Raw genomic sequence first — 22,997 nt, forward strand, 5'->3', positions numbered from 1 at the left:
TTACATCGTGGAAATGGTCGATTATATTCCAAATTTGTCGTATTGCGTATATATAGCGTGTGACAAAACCTGGATATATGTCACTGGCCACGTGTGATGTTTTCAGATAAGCTACGACTCTATTCTTTCCAGGATAGGCGTGGTCGCATCTGGCAACGTCGAAATAATGGTCTATCCAAATTCAAACTGATATAGCATGACACATTTGCCGGTGTGGGTAGACGTATTCTTATTCTTCATTTAGTTACAAATGTCCTAATTTCACTTGCGTTACACGCAACGGTAAGGGCCGAAACATCATAGTTCAATAACTTTACCGAGCTACGCTCTTCTCTTATATTCATGCTATGGCGACGGATTGTAAATAGTCTAGACTGCACCAGACATTCCAGAGATTTACGGTGGGATACGGTAAAAAATATGTGTAAAACCTAATCAGTTGTTGTGATTTGATTTTCCTCGACGGCAAGGGAGTCTAGACTAAAATGATAGAATGGTTGAGCAAAGTCTAAATTACCTCAGCTCTATGTCCCAGGCTACAATTTGGTATTAACACTGCACCATACTTTCCAGCACTCTCTGGTGTTGGTGTACCACCTTATTTAAGAAAAGATAGCTTTATCTCTGGGACTACACTCTATACGTTGGCTAATGTATCTGGAAAGTAACTCAATAGCAGGTAAATGAATTATCTTTCACAGTGTATTTCCTCGCTATGGACAAAGTGAGTGAGTCATACAGCGATGTGAATGATTGCAATAATTAAAACAGTGACACCTTCATTGCGTTCGATATATTTTATTTCAAGTATTTAAAACGTTGCAGTATGATTTCACTATTTTATCATTGCCAATTCACCATAATGATTTACAAGAGAAATATACATTCATGTGGCCATGAGATGTCTTGGGCTGTATGCACAGTCAACAACACGATAATGTAGTCGTGTATGGTGGAATAATGATTTTATCATGTACCACACCAATACGAATCTGTCTCATAGATGCCTTTGTAATTCAGACTGTGATTATGCTCACAGAAGATATCAGTGAATTGTATTTTAATCCAAAAATATATTTACCAAAGTTTAAGAACAGGTCCATCAATGCAATTTTGGAAACCTGTGTGAACGAACACAGACACTATCTGTTTACATGTACATATGTGTAGATAGTTTTACTATCTACACAAGATATATGTTTTCAAAATTCTACCTGTTATGATATCAGTATGGAGTGGGTGGAGCGTGGACGGCGTTCACCATCAGAATTTGCTTCACCGTACACTTGGAGATACCAAAGGGCGATCTCCAGCATGACCATTGATCGCACTGTCCACTATACTACCCTTCATCCTGTATGAGAATTTGAGGTATAAAACTGGTATGTATAGGACATGTAGGTTAGAAAATAAATATTCCACAGAGAGCGGCCACAGCGAAGACGACAAGGGTCAGGATGTACAACGCCAGCATGAAGATGTTCACCTTCGACGGTTGGCGTTTTGTGTCTTGAATACTCATACCTTTCGGGTCAGTAATGTTTTCACTCCCTGGAATAAACACGCAAGATATTATTACCTTCCACCACGTAAAAGCTAATTCGTTGGCAATCCTAAATATCAACTAGCGATGGTCCTATAATAGCTAATATTGTATGTCTACAATAGTTATGCTGATCATTTGACTCATTGATCTGTGTTCAAGAGAGACGATTTGTCAAGGCAAGCCTAGGTTATGGCTCTCCATTACAAAGGCACACTGTGGCCCGTTTTGCGCCTTGTACAACATGGGCTGGAGGTATAGGCGTTTCATGAAAACGTGTATAAAGACAGCGTGCAAGTTTCCATATGGATTAGATCTAATATGGTCCAAAATCCACTGAACCTTTGTGACTCAACCTTGGCCTGAATGAATACATGCTATTCAAGAAAATCATCGAAGCAAATCTGGTATCATGGTACGTTCGAATATATCGAGTATAATTCAATAGTGGACACGCTTCCGCATAACTCTTTGGCATTGGAAGCCTGTTGGGTAAATAGATATGCAACTTTATGGATGAACCTGTTATTCATCGGTTGTACACTTCCTAAGGCATAACGAGCTTATTGTAGATGTTTTATTGCATATTTACCGGAAGATTTGTTCTTCCTGCAGGACCAGAACTCAAAGACCAGCTCCCAGACTATCTGCACAGCGATCCATACCGCCACTACGATGGTGCCGTAGTGTTTCATTGTGTCGGGTATGTAATCCATGTTGAAAGCCAATATGAAATTCACGGCTGTAGGAAGAGAGAGAGCAGCGTTAAAAAGAGACATTCCTATTTCAATATTTGATATTGATACTAAACCGATGATAATGTTGGCACGCATACTCCAATTGCCTCATGTCTGTATCCTGACGACACTTGTTTAAATGCCAACGTGGTAACTACCAATCAACACACATACACACACGCACGCACGCACGCACGCGCACACGCACGCACATACACACACCTCTTCCCCCTCATCCGTGAAGATCCGGGTTAGAATTGATCTTCAGTGATCCATGCTTGTCGTAAGAGGCGACTAACGGGATCAGGTGGTCAGGCTCACTGACTTGGTTGACACATGTCATCGTATCAATTACGCAGATCGATACTCGTGCTGTGGATCACTGGATTGTCTAATTCAGACTCGATTATTTACAGACCACCGCCATATAGCTGGAATATTACTGAGTGCGACGTAAAACATAACTCACTCACTCTCCCCATCCCCATCCCCATGACGGAGACGTTTTCTTACGGCCAGTTTGTTTTTGTACCTCCTATTATCCAACGTCATATTCAAATACAGATTTCATAAGGAAGAGATCTATGGATGTCAACTTCTTTATTATAAGGGACACAACTTTTCGAAGCATAGCCTTACTCCTTCATCATTCACCATGGCCTTACTCCTTCATCATTCACCTGATGAAGGAGTAAGGCTATGTTCCGAAATATAGTGTTCCTCACACTAAAGAATTTTACGTCCATAAAACTCTCTTCCTTAGGTTTATCACTTCTAAATGTCATTCAAAGACTGGCTACATATTTGATATCAACGCAAGGATACTAAACTTCCAGGAAGCTTAAAATATCGAAGTTATTGTGAATCTAATCTTTTTACAAGAAATACCTGACAAGATATGAGCTCCCTGTCCCAGTAGACGATGTCCCCAGTTGAAGAAGGGGCGGATACTTGAGTCGCCGCCGGGTCTCACCAAACCACCCAGAATCTGCAAACAGACTGCCACGCCCACAGCGATCCCGACGATAGCGTGATTCCTTCCAGCCTAGGGGAAAAAGAAAAAAAGCATGTTTTATTATTACCAAAGACTATAGCACGAAAAACTTGGCAAAGCCACGAGTCCAAATAAGTTACAAACAAAGGAGAATAATAAATCATGTGATGGAAACTTATGAAAGGTGATAGCTGTTGGAAAGGAACACTGGAATATTATGGCATCCGCTATATACATTATCAGAATATACATAATCATGAGCCCCATCAAGATCCGGTTAGAATAGGTCTTAAGTAGCCCATGCTTGTCGTAAGAGGCGACTAACGGGATCGGGTGGTCAGGCTCGCTGACTTGATTGACACATGTCATCGTATCGCAATTGCATCGATTAGTGCTCATGCTGTTGATCACTGGATTGTCTGGTCCAGTCTCTAGTATTTACAGACCGCCGTGATATAGCTGGGATATTGCTGATTGCGGTGTTAAACAACAAAGTTCGAATATGACACATCTGAACCGACCGCCTGAATTGATTCAGTGCAGTACAAGAATTGTAGGAAAGATTGTATAGACTATCATTTTTCAAAGTTCCAAGGTATCACTAAGTTTAAAAAAACAATTAGAATGTGCGTTTGACTTCATGTAAATCAAGAATCCTCCAAGAATATATATGTTGTTTTGCCATGTATCTAAACTATACACAAATTCAATCAAACTGTATATCAGCTTAAATTATGTTTAAATTTGAATCTGCAATATACATGTATATGGTATATGGGGAATATACGTGCTAATTGAGCACAAGTTCTCTTAGTTGTGTCCGTTTGTGTTCAGACCGAATTAAGTCGAGGAAATGGCCTGGAGAGATCACGAGTCGCTGTTCCGTTTGTCCTGGAATTTGTCTGGAATGGTTAAAAGACTGATGCTTACACCCTCAGAGAGTTTGTCCACTTTGACAAAGATGATGATGAAACTGATGACAGTCATGACAAGGATGCTGACAGCAATGGCTCGATGAAGCTGGAAGAAGGCAAGGATATCAATTAGATATCTCCCATTCAACATACCTTATAAACCTACAGATTCATTTTTCATGAGTATACTTGGCTTCGGGTAAAATGTTTACATTATCAATGTAAACATTAGAATGTATTAACACAATGTTGCAGCTCACACGGATGTTTAGCCAACTGAATATTTAAACACGTCAACAGTGACAACTTGACAAATGTTAAATTTATTTTCAAATATTTCTTTCGTACATGTTAAGGATCAACGAAGGCAGAGAAAATATGCAAACATCGCAAATCACACGAACACATGCACACACGAACGCACGCCACACGCCTTGGGAATAACCTACACATATCCATATTCAGATCTAATGTTTAAATGTATTAAATGTCATGAGCTGGATTTCAAGTGTTTTGTCTTACCTGGAACCATATTTTGGTACCACAAAACATGCTGTCTTCATACAAGTCCTTGTAGTGCCTTGCGATGACAGTAGCAAGACCAGCAAACAGCATCCAGGCGACGATCATCAAAGCGCCTGGAACACGTTTGTGTCGGTATTTCGTTTATATACTGCTGGCATAGGGGTTTGAATCACTGTTTGGACAATACTTTTTAAAAATAAAAATCTCGACTTTTGCAATCATATATTGGTTTTATATGTTATGATTAACATATATACTTCCCATCAAATGTTTAGACTCACTTGTGTAAATATAGCCACTTACTTCAGGCAACTGTTCTAAACTAAATTTTGCAAAATAGTCCATACTGTTTAAAGGTACTGTTTACACATGAACTGGTGTATTGTAAAACACATTCGTAACGTTGAAAAGAGTATTGTCATGAGTTCAATAAATGATAAAAATCAGTGAAAATTGGCGAATTCTTAACAAAACTTTACACTAAAACGCAGCTGTTCAAATGCACAATATTTCCACATGCTTTTCAGCAATTTGATGCATGATCCTCCTGCAATTCACACACACTCACACACACACACATATATATATATATATATGTGTGTATGTGTGTCTGTGTGTGTGTGTGTGTGTGTGTGTGTGTGTGTTGTTACATCACATCGAAGATTGATTTCTCCACTAACTTGGGGGAACCAACTGCAAACTTTATGCAGGTGAAAAGCAGGAGGATCATGCATCAAATTGCTGAAAAGCATGTGGAAATATTGTGCATGTGAACAGCTGCGTTTTGGTGTAAAGTTTTGTTAAGAAATTGCAAATTTTCACTGTTTTTTATCATGAATTGAACTCATGACAATAATCTGTTCAACGTTTCGAATTTGTTTTACAATAGAATCTTAGGTAATGAGTGTAACACACAACACATAAAAACAATATGTGATTGTAAAAGTCCATTTCTATTTTTAAATAGTATCTTCCAAACAGTGATTCGAACCCCTGTCATTGCTGTGATGTAACGTAAGTAAAAATAGGATGTTTCATAAAACATGACGAAATGAATCAGACGTCAACTTATTCTATTCCGTTCCAGATTGGGGAAAACAGTTTTGAGAGGAACGATACTGATCGACAAACCACGATCCCATTTTTCTCCATAATGATACCATATCCATCCACTGGGCACGCCATACAGCTGAATATTGTTGAGTGTGGTGTTTAACAACAAATAAAGAAAAAAGGAGGCCTGTCTGGGAGGATAACACTGAATCCTGTTCTAAATGGTTTCTGATAGTAATCGTATTTGGCAAGTAGTTGATACAAAACATGGTTTCAGGTAACTATGAAGGTCCAATCATCGGCGATGTAACAACGTCGGGTCCTAGGCCCTTCATCCTTATTGTGAAACTTATCTTAACTTACCATGAGCTTGGTACTCTTTAGACATGGAAGATCCAGTATACGTTGCATAAGCCTGAAAGTTGACCATTACATCGGACATGGCTGGGATCTCCTTGTGCTTTCCCATGATGTCAGTACCTGGAATAGATATTCTTCATTGAATAAAAGTGATAAAAACAGGTTCATTGTCATAAGAAATGTGTTGAAAACAGTGTCAACTGTACGATTTCAACGGCACCACAAACATGTGTTTAACAATCACAATCAAATTGGGAACCGAAAACGATACCCTGCCAGGAAGCCTATCATAAGACCAGGCTAAGGAAAGCCAAGCTTTCACCAACATAACACGTGAGCATATGGCACAAGGCAAAACAGGAACATAAATTAAACGTTATCGTTTTCACGCAATCCATTGTAAACGTAAATACACGTCGTATTTTTACATTTGGGGTTTAAATAGTTAAATACTCTACAATACCACAGGTCATGAAGCGGGGTGCTGCATCTATACATGTCGTTCTATGTGTAGCTATATGTAACACTAAAATGTTATTCTTTTCGTATGCAAACCCATGCATTACCATTACGAGTTTAACCTGCCAATTCACTTGCTTTGAATGCATCCAAAACAACTGCAAATGGGAAAGGTCGATATCCAGATATGTGACATTTACACTGATGCTGGCCTATCAGATCTGCTAAATGTACACCGATAGTGGCCCATCAAATATGATAGATATAATATGCTACATTTACATCTATTGTGACCAATCAGATCTGCTACGTTTACATCGATACTAGCCCACCAGATATGTTACATTTACATCTGTTGTGACCAATCAGATCTGCTACATTTACATCGATAGTGGCCCATCAGAGCTGCTACGTTTACATCTATTGTGACCAATTAGATCTGCTATATTTACAGCTATAGTGGCCAATTAGATCTGCTACATTTACATCCACGACTATCAGATCTGCTACATTTACATGTTATAGTGACCCATCAGTTCCGCTAAACTTACAGTGGCCTATTAGATCTGTTTCATTTACATCGATGCTGGCCTGTAATATATATGTTACATGCTTATTCTTTTCACCCTTACCAACCTGGTGTCGTAGCTGGTTTTCAGTGATCTTTTCATATAATGGGCTTCACATTTTACCAATTTCGGAATCGAACTCGTGTCTTCGGCGCGACGAGCGAACGCTGTAACCACTGGGCTACATGCTCCCCTCCTACTACAGCTACTACCACCCCGTATACTACAAAATGTACCCCTACTTCTACGACAGGTACTTCTGTTCCCAAAGTAATCGCGTATGTGACTAAACCGAGTCTTACCTGAAGGAAGGTGCCCCCAAGCCAACATAATATACGATTGTGTCTCCATGTCGAAGTTGTGAATGTTCGCTTCAGAGGGGTCATTAAGTGCATTCCCCATTAGTAGACCGAGAATACGTGGTCTGGTGAATCGGCACATCACAGAATCGGTGGTCTTCTTAACCCTCAGATCGGTGAGGTTGTACTGAAACATGATCGAGATACAAGTTGATACATACATGTGCAATAAGCTGCCCTGCATTGCAATAATCGTACATACAAATACATTGTTTAGTGAAGTAATGTTTGTAAATATAAATTTGAAATATAGATTATTTTATCTGAATTTATGTTGTAAATCAGCATTATAATTATACATATGGTATTTCTGTCAGGAAACTGTGACAGGTAAGATAATGAGTGAGTGAGTTCCAGCTATATGGCAGCGGTCTGTAAATAATCGAATTTGAACCAGACAATCCAGTGATCAGCAGTATTAACATCGATCTACGCAATTGGGATACGATGACATGTGTCAACCAAGTCGGTGAGTTTGACCACCCAATCCCGTTAGTCTCCTCTTACGACAAGCATGGGCTACTGAAGATCAGTTCTAACCCGGATCTTCACGGCTGACAGGTAGGATAAACGCACGTGACGTGTTGGGCATGACATGCTTACCCGTTGTACCTGAAATCTGTCATCAATGAATTTTAGAGGCTCACTCATGTACGTTTCAAAGCTAGTTCGTCCTGTATATTAATACAATCTGATCTTACAATAGTCAAGACTGATTTCCCATTTCATTGACGTGATATAATTTCATAACCAGGTGTTCTTGCTCAGGATACACACAGTTTCAGAACCTGTGCCATGAATCAAATAGCCCTTTGGTTTAGTCTTCACCAGTAGCTCCTGGTCACTGTGACGGGATTATTTTCAGTTCTTAAACTTACCGCAAAAAGTCTTTCATTGTAGAATTCTGGGTTGTAGCCATTTTGAACTGTCACACTATTGTCTCGAGCGGTGCACGTGACAGTGACGTCATGACCCTAACAGTGAGAAAAAGAAATGAAAATCACAGTTGAATGACGATGTTGATTGAGACAATACCACAGGTACATAAAACCTTTCTTTCTTTCTTTGTTGTTTAAAACCACACTCAGCAATACTCCACCTACATTGCGGCGATCTGTAAATAATCGAGTCTGGACAAGACGATCCAGTAATCAACTTCCTTAGCATCGATCTACTCAACTGGGATACAGTGACATGTGTTGACCAAGTCAGCAAGCCTGACCACCCAATGTCGTTAGTTGCCTCTTACGACAAGCATGGGCTGCTGAAGACCAATTCTTACCCGGATCTTCACGGGTTCAAGAGCAACGTCCAACACCGTCGGGAAAGAATTCATTCAGGCCAAAGTGCCTTGCCATTTAGTTGCCTCTTAAGCCTGGCACAGGCTGCTGGGGACCAATTCGGATCGTTACGGGTGATGTAAAACAGCTTGTGCTTTAGTCGTACATTAAGCTTACATATATGGGACAACTGACATACTGAATCTTTGTTGAACCATACGAAGTACATAACGTAGGTTTAAAAGCATCGTATGCAATTAATTATAATCCAATAGCCGAATTTTAGAACACAGCTCAACATGTGTCTTCATAGAACGCTGAATAGTAAGCGAACGATTAGCCTCTGGAAATATATATAATTTGGATATAAACTAACAAATCCTTTTAAATTGAAAAGGAGTCCCAGTGAGATGGGTTATTCAGAACATAAACAGAAGGAGTATGGTTTTACGCCGCTTTTAGCAATATTCCAGCAACATCACGGCGGGGGACACCAGAAATGTTCTTCACTCATTGTACCCATGTGGGGAATCGATCCCGCGCCTTCAGCGTGACGAGCGAACACTTTACCCACTAAGCTACCCTCCCGCTCCTCAACACAAGAAAAAGATGGTCATGATTATTCATTTTGGCGTTTGCATTACAGAAAGGACATGTTGGAATGGAAATATGTGTAAGGAACAATGACACACAGTAGCACAACGGTATATATTACTACGCTTACCACACGTTTCTGAGATTAGTAAACTCTGGCTTATCTGTCTTAGACGTACCATTTTGGTGTCACTGGAAAACCCGAGGCTGACGAAACCAGACGTTTTCGCCATCATTTCAAACGTGTAAGAGTCATCATTCTTTTGATAAGTTATAGCGGCAGTACAGTCGGCGCCGCTACAAATTTTGGGGTACAAGAAACATCCCCTGTCTGACCCACATCCAGAAAAATCGATGTCGTCCATTTCTAGCTTTGGATCTTCCAGCTGAAAGACGAACGAAATACATGGATGATTCGACGATGTGAGCGATAAAGTTCTCGAAATTTCTTTAGATCATAGTAGTAGTAGTAGTAGTAGTAGTAGTAGTAGTAGTAGTAGTAGTAGTAGTAGTCCCGGATTTGTTGGTGGAACCACTGTGGATTCGTCCGCTGTTCGAATGTCTTTCGTCTCCCAAGCCCAAAACGTGACGAAATCTTTAACAAACGTCGCTCTGCAAAACAAACAAAATACGTTATGCGCAAAATGCATTGTCTTAATGTAACAGGCAAGCTGACTCGGGAGGGATACATCAGCATCACGTTAAGGAAACAATAAAACCTGACATGAACCAAAACAATGACTTTCCGTCTTTGTGGCAGAGTATGAAACTCACTTGAAGACGATATCCCCGGCGTTAATTTCCGGTGCCTGCCACACCAACACAACTTGAGTCACGGTGTTGTTGTTCTTGTGGGCTATCTGGTTCTACAAGATATAAGTAATGGCGAGTGTCAAACTAGATATAGCCAACGTGAAACGCAGTAGGACACATAAGAGACGGTGATTAACATACAGGTTATTAAGGCCATATATCCAAATACTAAAAAATCTCTGCATTAAGCAGAGCCGATTGCACAATTCCAACCATACCATGATAAGAATAGTTTGTTGAAGAGCAATTCTAATCCGGATCTCCACGGGTTGATGTCAACAGCTGACACCAAAATGAGAAATGCATGGCTTAAGTGCACTCTAGTATGTGCTTGCTTTGCAGATTCACCAGAATTTGGAGGTTCCTAACCCCAGTCACCATTTGCGTCTTCAGCTATCTACAGTATCAAGACTTGTCCAGAGTACACAGTGAAGAGAGTACTCACTTGGGGACCTCCCATACAGTTGTATGCCTGGAGCTTGTCTTCTGGTGTAAAGGACAAGAAAGTTCCCTGGAATTCCTCCTTGTTAAGGGACTTTCTGTGAGCACTGATCTGGATTCCACGAAATTCCTGACCGTCATCGGAGTCAATTGTAACTGGAAACAAGCAAAGACTTACAAAACGTTCTCAGTCTTCAGTACACGTTCTTCTTACAGGCGCTGAAGACCCGGGTTCGTGATATTACTGGAATACAGCTAAAAGCGGCGTAAAACTAAACTCACTCACTAACTCACTCTTCTTACAGGCAAACACTGGTGTGTCGAAAGTACGTTTGTCTAGAAGTAAAAATTGGTCCCTGTGTTCTTTATTGATTATTTCATGTTTGTATCACTCGAAGCGTTTACATTGTTAATTTTGTTCAACAAGTAATTTCTACTTGTTTTGAAAATGAATTTTTAATTACCAATTGTCAATATGCAATGATATATCTTAAGTGGTAATACAACCTAGAGCCGAAACAATTGCTCATGAAATCACCTACTCGTGATGTTTTGTAAAGGACTGTATGTCTCGCTGGAGAGTCTGATCTTGAAGGGACATGGTCCAGAGGATTGCCACGTCAAATCCTGGCCATGTTTTGGGAAAACTGTGAGGCAGGTACCGACAGGTGGTCCTTGTGAGTAACCAGCAGCTGAAAGTGACCATAATTGTAACACAGTATCACAAAGGTCATCTTAAAACATCCCATTACACACTTCAGTCAGTGAGTGTGCCTTTAAACCCCTTATAGCAATATACCAACAATTTCAAAGGCAGGGGACACCGGCTATGGGCTCCAAACATGATATCCGAAATAGAACCGAACCTGGGTCTTCGGCGTGAGGAGGGAACTCTTTAACCACTGGGCTTTCCCATTACTCCCATAATACAAAATGTAACGGTTTCTACTGTACACACATGCGCAGGTATGAGCTACGAACAAAAGATACGCAGACACGCAGATGACAGTTTATTAATGTTAACATAGCGCAGGGGTGGTGAGGTAGCCTAGTGGCTAAAGCGTTCCCTCGTCACTCCGATGACCTAGGTTCGGTTTTATTTTTGATATAATGTTTGGAGCCCATACCCAGTGTCCCCTGCCTTTTGAATTGTTGGTATTGTTGGAACCTGGATTCCACACGTGGGTACAATGTGTAAAGCCCATTTTTGGTGTCCTCCGTAATGATATTACTCACCCATTAATATAGTGCGCTACAGCATGTTCACAGGCATATATACATGTATCTAGAATACAGACGGGATTGATTTCCAAAGCTGTCCATGACCCTGTGTCATCTACACGTGTTAAGCAACGAATAAAACATTCGTAGCAAACTTGAACTTTTCATTTTAAAAACATGTCTTAAAGTAACCCTTGTCACGTGCCAGATCTGAAGGGGTTAATTTGACTTTTCGGACCGATTTATTTGATGTCCTGATTATATTCTCTTTGCAACTGATGTTTACAAGGTACGTTTAAGAATTTCTATGTCATAATAATTGATGCGGTACAAATACATCTCGCTCTGTCTGGAGACGGACTCACACAAGGGTACTAGTAATAGAATGCAGGCATGCCAATTAAAGCCGAGGAATGCAAGTGCAAATAAGCGCGACCAAACCATTTTACACAGCCACAAAAAGTTTCTGTTGAAAGTAAACAAACGTGAATCGCACACCTACAGGTCACAACTCTTTCCATCAGTCTCATAAAGCAGGTCGTTGTTCTGGTTCCGCACAAAATAGATCTCGGAATATCCCGTCAAGCGAGAACCACAAGTTTCAAACCCAGTACTTTCATTGTAATATTCTGGCTGATCTCTATTCAAAATATGAAAATTTAACAAAACACAATGGAATGTCTAATGTTTGGCTGGAACTGATCTATAAATATTTACCAAGGACTTGGCTTCGTTTTTCTGTTGTTAAATGCCGCACACAGCAATATCACTGCTCTAGGACGGCGATCTATATGTATTATCGAGTCTGGACCAGACAATCTCAGACAATGGCAAAACTGACCACCCGATCCCCATAGTCGCCTCTTACGACAAACATGGGTTACTGATAACCAATTCTAACCTGGATCTTCACGGATGTATGGGCTATGTCCATGACTAAGGATTAAATCTTTTACTTTAAAATGTCGACGGTGAACTTGACAAGAGTACCCATTCCGAAAGTCACGTGGTCTAGTAAGTGACGCTGAAACGGATCAGATGAAGATCATCCTGATCGATCTTCATTCTGAAGATCTTTGTTTGGCGGTATCATAGAACCAGGAACTGATTTTGATGAGATTCCATACACTTATTAAATATATACAAATGCCGATTGTCCGATTCCGAGTATATCATGAGCATGTGTGTATGAAGAGGTGTTGTCCAACGCCCTATAAACATGTGAAGATGCATAACGGCCACACTGATGCACTTGCCAATCGATGCAAATATAGCTGACGTAAGTGTTTGCAAGTTGCAAGACTGACAAATTTACTGATGACAACCAGTTCCATGTACTTGGGCCTATCATTGTGGAATTTATTCAGGTTGTATTGTCAGTTTACATGTGTGTCAAGTGAAGCCCCGTATTTGATTTGTCCAGAATGTTGATTTGTGTTTGTAACATGTGCGACAATAGGGCAGGTTACGCTTGCCATAAACACATTTTCGTTATATAAACAGAATCCTATAATACACTCTGCTTACAGCAGAGATAATGGTTTTGTGGATTTAATTTAAATAATAAATGGAACAATGTGACATTTTGGGAAAACATGTTCATGAACATCTATGGTTATCGCTATGTACCATGCTGCTTTGTGGCGTCGCTTCCATTTGGTTCACAGAGAAATATCAATTGCCTTATCTTATAGGTACGGTTTGGGAGAAGGATATTCGATTACCTGGCATACACAGAAGGCAATCGCTTTTAACGAAGAAATGGAATGCAGCTAAAAACATCAGAAAACTACACATACCTGGAGCAACGGTGCAGTACAACAGACAAAGAAACTGGAACAAGTCTCGCAGCTTTGCCATTGCCATCTTTACTTTTAAGCGACACGACCGTAGTCAGTGGGAAGCCTTGCCCTCGTACCTGTAAATAAAGAAGGATAAGTGCTGATTCATGAAGGCAATGATGTGGGAGATAACGTAACTCCATGCAACTAGTGCATAACAAGTCGCTCAGTATATTGGTCTTTACGTGCAGAGCTAATTTCTTAGTAGAAAGGAGAATCTGAAATAAGACCGAATATGATGAGGGAGAGATTTAAGGATAACGTCTAATAACAATGTAAGGTTTTATGTGGCAAGGATGGAATCGGATGGGCTGCCCTGGTGGTGGTTTGCTGTTGCTATTTAGCGTTAGTAGTGGGGGAATTTAAAATATCTAACAGATGAAATTTCAGTGGCCATAAGATTTTTGCTTAGGATCTTAGCCTGTAGCCTGGAATGGACGAGTGCGTTTGAAATATCATGTAAATCTGCTTAGCAAATATTTGACGTCCTGTGGGGAAGTGACCATTTCCCGATTTCAATAAAAATCAAAATTAGTCCAAAATGTACACCACGGCAAAGTCACCTAGACTCAAAACATTCACACCAAATAGTCTATATCAGACAGACAGACAGAAGTTTATTCGTAATATCGGCCTATACACCAAATAGTCTATATCAATACTTTCTGTACCCGTCTCACAAGTGTTAATTTTGAATACATAATGCCATTTAGAGAGAAAGTTATTCTTGGGATTACGCTTTCTCAGTAAAGTACAGGTTCTAGTACTCTCCACATTCTAAACGACATTGTACATTCACAGCTTTTTGAATGTGGATTATACGATTAAATTTGGAGTACATATTATGTCAGTCATTTAAAGCCTCTCCTGAGGTCATGTCGATAACGCCTTTCGCTATGCCCTTTACGTTGACAACTCCTTTCGCTACGTACTTTACGTTGATAACTTCTTTCATGTTACATGTAGCATTCACATCATACAGTCAAATGATACTGTATCATAAAGATGCCAGTATTTTTCTGTATCATGTACTTCAGCGCATTAGAAATGTTCCTCTTACACAGCATGTGCACTAAACTTTATATATCATGTGCAAATGACGGTATGGTGGGCATGTGGCTTTTTACTGAATAAACGTTGTCTGTCTGTCTGACATCATACAGTTATTAGATAAATATATGCGTTCATTATATGCATATTTAAGACAACGTGAGACTCAGGGAGGGGGAACTTATCACAACTGTAGGAGCGGGCATGGGTGGGGGCGTGTTGGTGGAGAGGATGGGGGGAGAAATCAACACTGCGCCAACTAACGTTAGAAAAATTTAGAAACATTTAGACAAACTACACACCCTATACAGTTAAATCCCTCCTCGCTTATTCTCGCCGGGGGCTCCTGCATTGTAATAAATTAGCAGCCTTCAGCATACTGCAATCCGTAACGAATGTAACAGTGACAGCTTCGTCTGTTTAATATTTATGTATTTGGATAGAGCTTCAAAGTGACAATAAACTATCCACATTCCAGCAGTTCTTGCCTTTGATGTCTCCTTTCTTTGATGTACAGTCCAAAATGCTCTTCGTACACAAAGAATGTCAAACAACTGTACTGCGCACAACCAATTGAAGCATCAGTGACACAAATCATCTCCAGTGCAATGCCTCATATTTTTCTTGTTTTTAAGTGTACAGTCGAACTGCATTTGTCTGTGTTAGTAACAGGAACTACATGTGGGACATACACTTGAACTTTCGAAAGCATTTGGTGAATCATTTCCTGTTAATGATTAATGAACACATGCTCGTGATATAGCGGAGATTTTCGGAGTTTCCCAGTGCTTCTGTAAAAGAACGTGTCACATACATGTCACCAGGGTATACAAATATACCCGAAGTACCGACATATGGTGAGGGAGTGAGTTTGATTTTACGCCGCTTTTAGCAATATCCCAGCAATATCACGGCGAGGGACACCAGAACTGGACTTCACACATTGTACCCATGTGGGAAAGCGAACCCGGTTCTTCGGTGTGACAAGCCAACGCTTTAACCACTAGGCTACCCCACTGTCCCCCAGACATATGGGATGATAGTATACTACTAGTGATGACCACTGCAAATGTCAAATGTATCTAACCATCAAGTTCTCAGTCTTTTGACTACATGTCATAACATCTATTTTTCATTTGATATCATTTGTGTTGTTTTTTTCCTTGTCATGATATTGTTTCATATATCTATGTATACTGGAGCGGTCTTCATATAAGTTCTTTTGAGCTTGTTGACCAATCCAGTTCGTGTATTTTTCATGAAACAAATATGTTTAAACCATATTGGGTGACACGCGTCACGCAGGTAAAACGAGTTGCACATGTTCTTTGTAAAGGTCTAATTTATTACATGTGCTGAGAATTTGAGCTAGATAAGTCTTTCTTTGTGTGCGACATATAGCCGGATGTTGACACGTGCACGATGTATACCAGCTGTGGTTGCAATATAACAGCCCAAGGCGCGATAGGCACTTTTCAGTGACAATAAAGTTGCATAAGATACTGTAAGAAACAGCAGGGTTCTAGTCGTTATCATGCAAATGACAAAGGGTGGCAATCGACGGATGAGCACTGTGATCTTAGCTATTAATTAGTTACATATGTATTACAACATTGGATCCTACCAACAAAAAGACGCAAGGGGTGTTGGAAGATTTGACTCTCTGTATGTTTGTACTTTTGTACTTATCTTTGCCTACTCATATGATACAATGAGAAATTGATGCATTAAATTTATGTTTGGAGTCTCTTTATTTTTGTACTTTTGTACAAAATTGAAATTGATGCATTAACCCTTGTCTTATGGTGCGGGGTCCAAACGTTTGGACCCCAAGGCTATAAATTTTGTGATAGAAGCGGTCAGTGGTAAACTATCTTAATGGGACGTTGGGTAATCTTCAATTGACCATTTTTCTTTTTAAAAATTAGGTTTAAGATTTAGAAAGAATTTCCATTATAAAGTAGTTGATGTGTTATTGCACATACCCTACTGGGGCCTGATGGGGTCTTCTGTGACTTGTGTGCCTAGACCTCTTAATAAATGAACTTAGACTCTCTCAGTGTGTTAACTCGGTCTAAAATTCGACCGATTAGCACAGAACCACTCAAGAATGAATCGACGGATCGGCACTGCTGACTGTTCCAAATTCGACGGATTAGGCCGTAATCGTAATTTAACTAGAATGAAATAATTAATGACGCAATAGCGGCTTACGTGTGTAAAACGTACATTTATATACTAAGTAACAACATACATACAAGATACAAGACAATGTTTTGTTTATCCATTCCATGTAGAAACTGTGACACTATTCTACAAACTATGAAACTAGATAGTAGGGGAAGGACATCCCAAGTCCTGTCCTGTATATCCAGGTATGGTGTGTTGCGAAACTCACAGAACTTAACTTGAGGAGTGGACCGCCTCCGTGGTGTAGTGGTTAGAGCGTCCACCCGGAGTGCGGAAGGTCGCGGGTTCGATCCCCGGCCGCGTCATACCAAAAGACGTTAAAATATGGTACTTGTTGGTCCCTGCCTGGCGCTCGGCATTAATGGGTACAACAAGGACTGGTCGGCTTGGAGTCAGTATAATGTGTCTGAGTGGGGTATTCATGCTTCACTGCGGCATGGTATCTCATTGGGCTAGCACTATAAAATCAGCTTAAGTCTGGGCTAGTACCAGCAGCCGCACATACACATACACACGCATGCACGTCGTCATATGAGCGAAATATTCTCAAGCACGACGTTAAACCCAATTTCACCTCACCTCACTTGAGGAGTAAAGTATCAATATGCCTGAAGTGAGCCTTGTCAATTCTCCACATCTCAGAGTCATATAGAACACCAGTTTCAACAACAGGCCTACAATGGGAAATTAACAGAGAACAAACTAGGGAACATTTGCACACTTAAACTAGAAATAGCTACACAAATTACAAACACGACATGACCCCTTTGACATTTGTGTAGTAATGATTATATCCTGTCATTAAGTCATTCCTTTCTGAGAAGGCTTAATTCTATATTTATTTTGTGGAAAATTTTCTTCTTGTTCTAGGTTAAATTTAAGTTGCCAGTGATCGGATAGCCAATTAATTGGTTCAATTGTGAAACAGGAGACACTTGTTTAGATATGTTCAGATAGGAAAACATAGTGGACCACGTGTAACGCGGATGACATGTAAAATGTTCAAGGATGTCTTCATCATTTCTTTTTATGAGGTAGCTCGGTTGGGTTGACAATTTGCAAGGATATTAATATGCGTGTCGCTACATCGTCTAGACTGTTGGACATAACGCCTGAAGGAAGGGCTGGCCAATGAATGATATTATAACCTTCTGCATATTCATCTTGACATCTCTTACATGCACTAAAATCTCAACCTCAGAGTACAAATATTTCACTATTACCAATCTCGGTGTACATCACGTGGAAAGGCGCTATATAAATGGTGATATTATTATTATTATTATTACATCGGAACAAGTGTGGTAACTCAGTTAACCTGTGACCTTCTCCCGCGCGGAAGTGAATAATCATCCTTGTTCAGACTGGCCGTTGAATGTGGCGCTATATATACCCCTGACCCACGAGAATAAACCAGTCAAGAATAATTTGGCGAGTCTAGATTGACTCTCGGCCCTGCAGAATTGTTTTCCTTTAATGTTTATTCATATTTATTTTTATTTGTTTTTTTTACTTTACTTTATTTAAGATTACTTTACTTATGCTAGTACTAAAGCCAGGTGTTATATGACGATAATATTCTTCATATCAAGCGTGTCCGATTTTTTCTGTCTTGCTGAAGTTCTTGATATATATGCTAGTACAATATACCTAACTATAAGCAGAGTCGGGCCAACTCTCGTTCAATCCATTCCTCTGAGACCGCCTCGTCGTGGTCCGTTCCTCTAGTGGTTAGAGCGTCCGCCCGGAGAGCGGAAGGTCGCGGGTTCGATCCCCGGCCGCGTCATACCAAAAGACGTTAAAATATGCTACTTATTGGTCCCTGCGTGGCGCTCGGCATTAATGCGTACAAAAGGACTGGTCGGCTCGGAGTCAGTATACTGTGTCTGAGTGGGGTATTCATGCTTCACTGCGGCATGGTATCTCAGTGAGCTAGCACTATAAAACCAGCTTAAGTCTGGGCTAGTACCAGCAGCCGCACACACACATACACACGCATGCACGTCGTCATATGAGCGAAATATTCTCAAGCACGACGTTAAACCAAATTTCACCTCACCTCACCGTTCCTCTGACTGGCTACAATGGCATTGATATGTTTACATTCCAGGCTAAAAATAATGTTAGCAAGTGACGAGTAGACAGTCTTACCTTCAAAGTAGTCTCCTTTAACTCTAAATGTTTTGATAGCCCAGCAATCCAACGGTCTCTGTTAGCGCAGAGGGTGAACGCTGGGATCTTCACGTAGTGTGTGACATCAGATCATTAAAGCTTCATCTGCGTAGCTGAAACCACAAACACAACAACCGAACTTCACGGAACTCACTCCATACACGTGACTCACTTCTACGAAGTTGCAAGCCGGATATTCCTGAAAGCCTTGCCTGGTGTAGCTGTCTTTTCAGTGCAACCGGACTTCGTGTTTATTAAAGCTCCTCTGCTTACGGCGTCTTATATTGCCTTCTCCACAATGACTCGGCGTAAAACGGCGGCTCAACTGCATCCGCGAATCACGTGACCCATCAGTCAATCAGATAGACACGTTAGTAGTGGAGGTCACTTATCTCACTCCTGGTGCGGTATCCTCCCAAACTTCCACATAACAAAGCTTCCACAGCTTATAACAACAACATTTCTGGTTGACTAAGCACACTTTAGCATACTGATTACCTCAGTCTGTAATGGTTTAATCCATTAATCAGTAATGAATACAAACAATCACTTAGTAATAAATTATATATTTTATTGAGGCAGGGTTATTAACAAAAAATACTTTCTAGTTACATATAACAGTCTATGTAGAACATATAGAACTACATCTTTCATCTGAGAAAATCACATTGTCCCTGTTAAATTTCTATGCTGTAAGCACCAGTTCAACCTTCGCTCCTTTTGTTCAGGTTTCATGACTCTTGAACATGAATATGCACGAATTTGACTACGACTACTGTTACTACTACTACTACTACTACTTTTAACAACTACTACTGCACATACGTCTTCTACTACTACTACGACTACCCCTACAACTGCTACCCTGACTACTTCTACTACTACTACTGTTACTACTACTACTACTTCTACCAATCTTACTACTACTACTGCTATTACGTCTTCTACTACGACTACGACTACGACTACTACTACTACTGCTGTTACTACTACTACTACTACAACTGCTGCTGCTATTACGTCTTCTACTACGACTACTTCTACTACTACTACTTCTATTACTACTACTACTTTTACAACTACTACTGCTATTACGTCTTCTACTACTACTACGACTACCTCTACAACTGCTACCCCGACTACTTCTACTACTACTACTGTTACTACTACTACTACCACTACCCTTACTACTACTACTGCTATTACGTCTTCTACTACGACTACTACTACTACTACTGCTGTTACTACTACTACTGCTGCTATTACGTCTTCTACTACGACTACGACTACTTCTATTACTACTACTACTACTACTACTACTACTACTACTTTTACAACTACTACTGCTATTACGTCTTCTACTACGACTACGACTACGACTACGCCTACTACTACTAATACTACTTTTACAACTACAACTGCTATTACGTCTTCTACTACGACTACGACTACTACTACTACTACTGCTGTTACTACTACTACTACTACTGCTGCTGCTATTACGTCTTCTACTACGACTACGACTACTTCTATTACTACTACTACTACTTTTACAACTACTACTGCTATTACGTCTTCTACTACTACTACGACTACCTCTACAACTGCTACCCCGACTACTTCCATTACTACTACTGTTACTACTACTACTATTACTACTCTTACTACTACTACTACTGTTATTACGTCTTCTACTACGACTACGACTACTACTACTACTACTGCTGTTACTACTACTACTACTACTGCTGCTGCTATTACGTCTTCTACTACGACTACGACTACTTCTATTACTACTACTACTACTACTTTTACAACTACTACTGCTATTACGTCTTCTACTACTACTACGACTACCTCTACAACTGCTACCCCGATTACTACTACTACTACTACTGCTGCTGCTATTACGTCTTCTACTACGACTACGACTACTTCTATTACTACTACTACTACTTTTACAACTACTACTGCTATTACGTCTTCTACTACTACTACGACTACCTCTACAACTGCTACCCCGACTACTTCCATTACTACTACTGTTACTACTACTACTATTACTACTCTTACTACTACTACTACTGTTATTACGTCTTCTACTACGACTACGACTACGACTACTACTACTACTACTGCTGTTACTACTACTACTACTACTACTGCTGCTGCTATTACGTCTTCTACTACGACTACGACTACTTCTATTACTACTACTACTACTACTTTTACAACTACTACTGCTATTACGTCTTCTACTACTACTACGACTACCTCTACAACTGCTACCCCGATTACTTCTACTACTACTACTGTTACTACTACTACTACTACTACTCTTACTACTACTACTGCTATTACGTCTTCTACTACGACTACGACTACTACTACTACTACTACTACTGCTGTTACTACTACTACTACTACTGCTATTACGTCTTCTACTACGACTACGACTACTTCTATTACTACTACTACTGCTATTACGTCTTCTACTACGACTACTTCTACTACTACTACTACTGTTACTACTACTACTCTTACAACTACTACTGCTATTACGTCTTCTACTACTACTACGACTACATCTACAACTGCTACCCCGACTACTTCTTTTACTACTACTACTACTACTGTTACTACTACGTTTTCTACTACTACTACGACTACTGTTACTAATACTACTTCTTCTACTACGTCTTGGTCTGTCATGTTGCGCTTAATCCAGACCAGTGTGGCTCCATAAAGCGCTACAAGGACAATAATGAAATTTAATCATGTAAAATTATGTCTTTGAATTGCTTATGAATTTGTAATGTACTTATACCGCATCAGATCGACTAACAACTAGTCTCTGACATGTACATATTTTACAGAAAAAAAACAGTTTAAAAATAAACATAAAAAAATATGATGAAAGGAGCCCTGTCAAATCTAGACTGCCACATATTCTAGACTTGCATGGGCTTTCTTGGATGTGTTTGTTTCAGGGTCTGTATGACAGATTACAGTATCAGACTACAATCTAGTGACAATACATCTCTAAGACCGGCCGTTGCTGACAACACTACTGAGTTCGACAACATAAAACACACAAAAATGACCTAATGGCTACGATTGTTGGGAACACTACAGGGTATCTCCATAAGTCAGACACGTCTACGTGTAATAAAGGCGTAAAAAAAGTTGTGTGCTCATGTGTCCTAAAAAAACCCAGCTTTTACCTACCTTTGATGAGCAATAAAACATGTACAAATATAGGAAGTGTTTACACAGTGCAGTGGGGATTAGGACTGCGGTAATGTATGGGGATGCCAGTTAGCTACATAGTGCTTTAGAGGAAGCTGACCGACAACAGTATTATGAGCACATTCCTCAGTCCCCATAGCTCGGGAGCATTTATTTAGAATGAGTCAGCTTCAAAAGAAATGATGATGACGATGATTACCACGATGCTGACGACGACGATGATAATGATAATAACGATGATGATGATGATGATGATGATGATGACAACGACTACGACGAGAACGACGACGACGATGATGATGATGATTGTTCGAAGACCAGGTATCCCAACACGAGCTGAATTCGAAGTTCTGGTGATTTCGACGATTGCATTGCACGCGCTGTATCGGGGGAGTACGTGTGCGATCGGAGTGCACAAACAGTTTCACTGGTAGGGCGGGTGCCCAGTCGCTGTCGTGAGAAGTTTTATTTATAATGGAAATCGGGAAGTAAAGTTATATAAAAAGCAAACAAACATCAATATTATTTACCTGAGATCGTTAATACCACTTCAGATGCAAAATCAGTTGCCTTTATAACAAAAAATAGAAAGCGAAAATTCAGTTAGATCAGTCGTCTGCTGGTGACAGGAAA

At 40.1% G+C, this 22,997-nt stretch overlaps 1 protein-coding gene across 1 annotated transcript; it reads right to left on the reverse strand.

Moving 5' to 3' along the window:
* Window positions 1-782: 782 nt before the first annotated feature.
* LOC124254769 (putative ferric-chelate reductase 1 homolog) lies at window positions 783-19,419 on the reverse strand. The gene is made up of 15 exons (XM_046688624.1): window positions 19,095-19,419; window positions 13,662-13,780; window positions 11,184-11,333; window positions 10,646-10,797; window positions 10,162-10,253; window positions 9,903-9,999; window positions 9,567-9,773; window positions 8,392-8,487; window positions 7,457-7,640; window positions 6,130-6,246; window positions 4,711-4,826; window positions 4,205-4,294; window positions 3,169-3,325; window positions 2,136-2,285; window positions 783-1,551 (listed from the first exon to the last, which is right to left on the reverse strand). The coding sequence occupies exons 2-15, from the start codon at window positions 13,726-13,728 to the stop codon at window positions 1,403-1,405; spliced, it is 1,824 nt and encodes a 607-aa protein (XP_046544580.1). The 5' UTR covers window positions 13,729-13,780; window positions 19,095-19,419; the 3' UTR covers window positions 783-1,402.
* Window positions 19,420-22,997: the final 3,578 nt, after the last annotated feature.

This window comes from Haliotis rubra, unplaced genomic scaffold, assembly GCF_003918875.1.
Source record: "Haliotis rubra isolate DU_JTF1 unplaced genomic scaffold, ASM391887v1 Scf581, whole genome shotgun sequence".
Lineage (NCBI taxonomy): Eukaryota > Metazoa > Mollusca > Gastropoda > Lepetellida > Haliotidae > Haliotis > Haliotis rubra.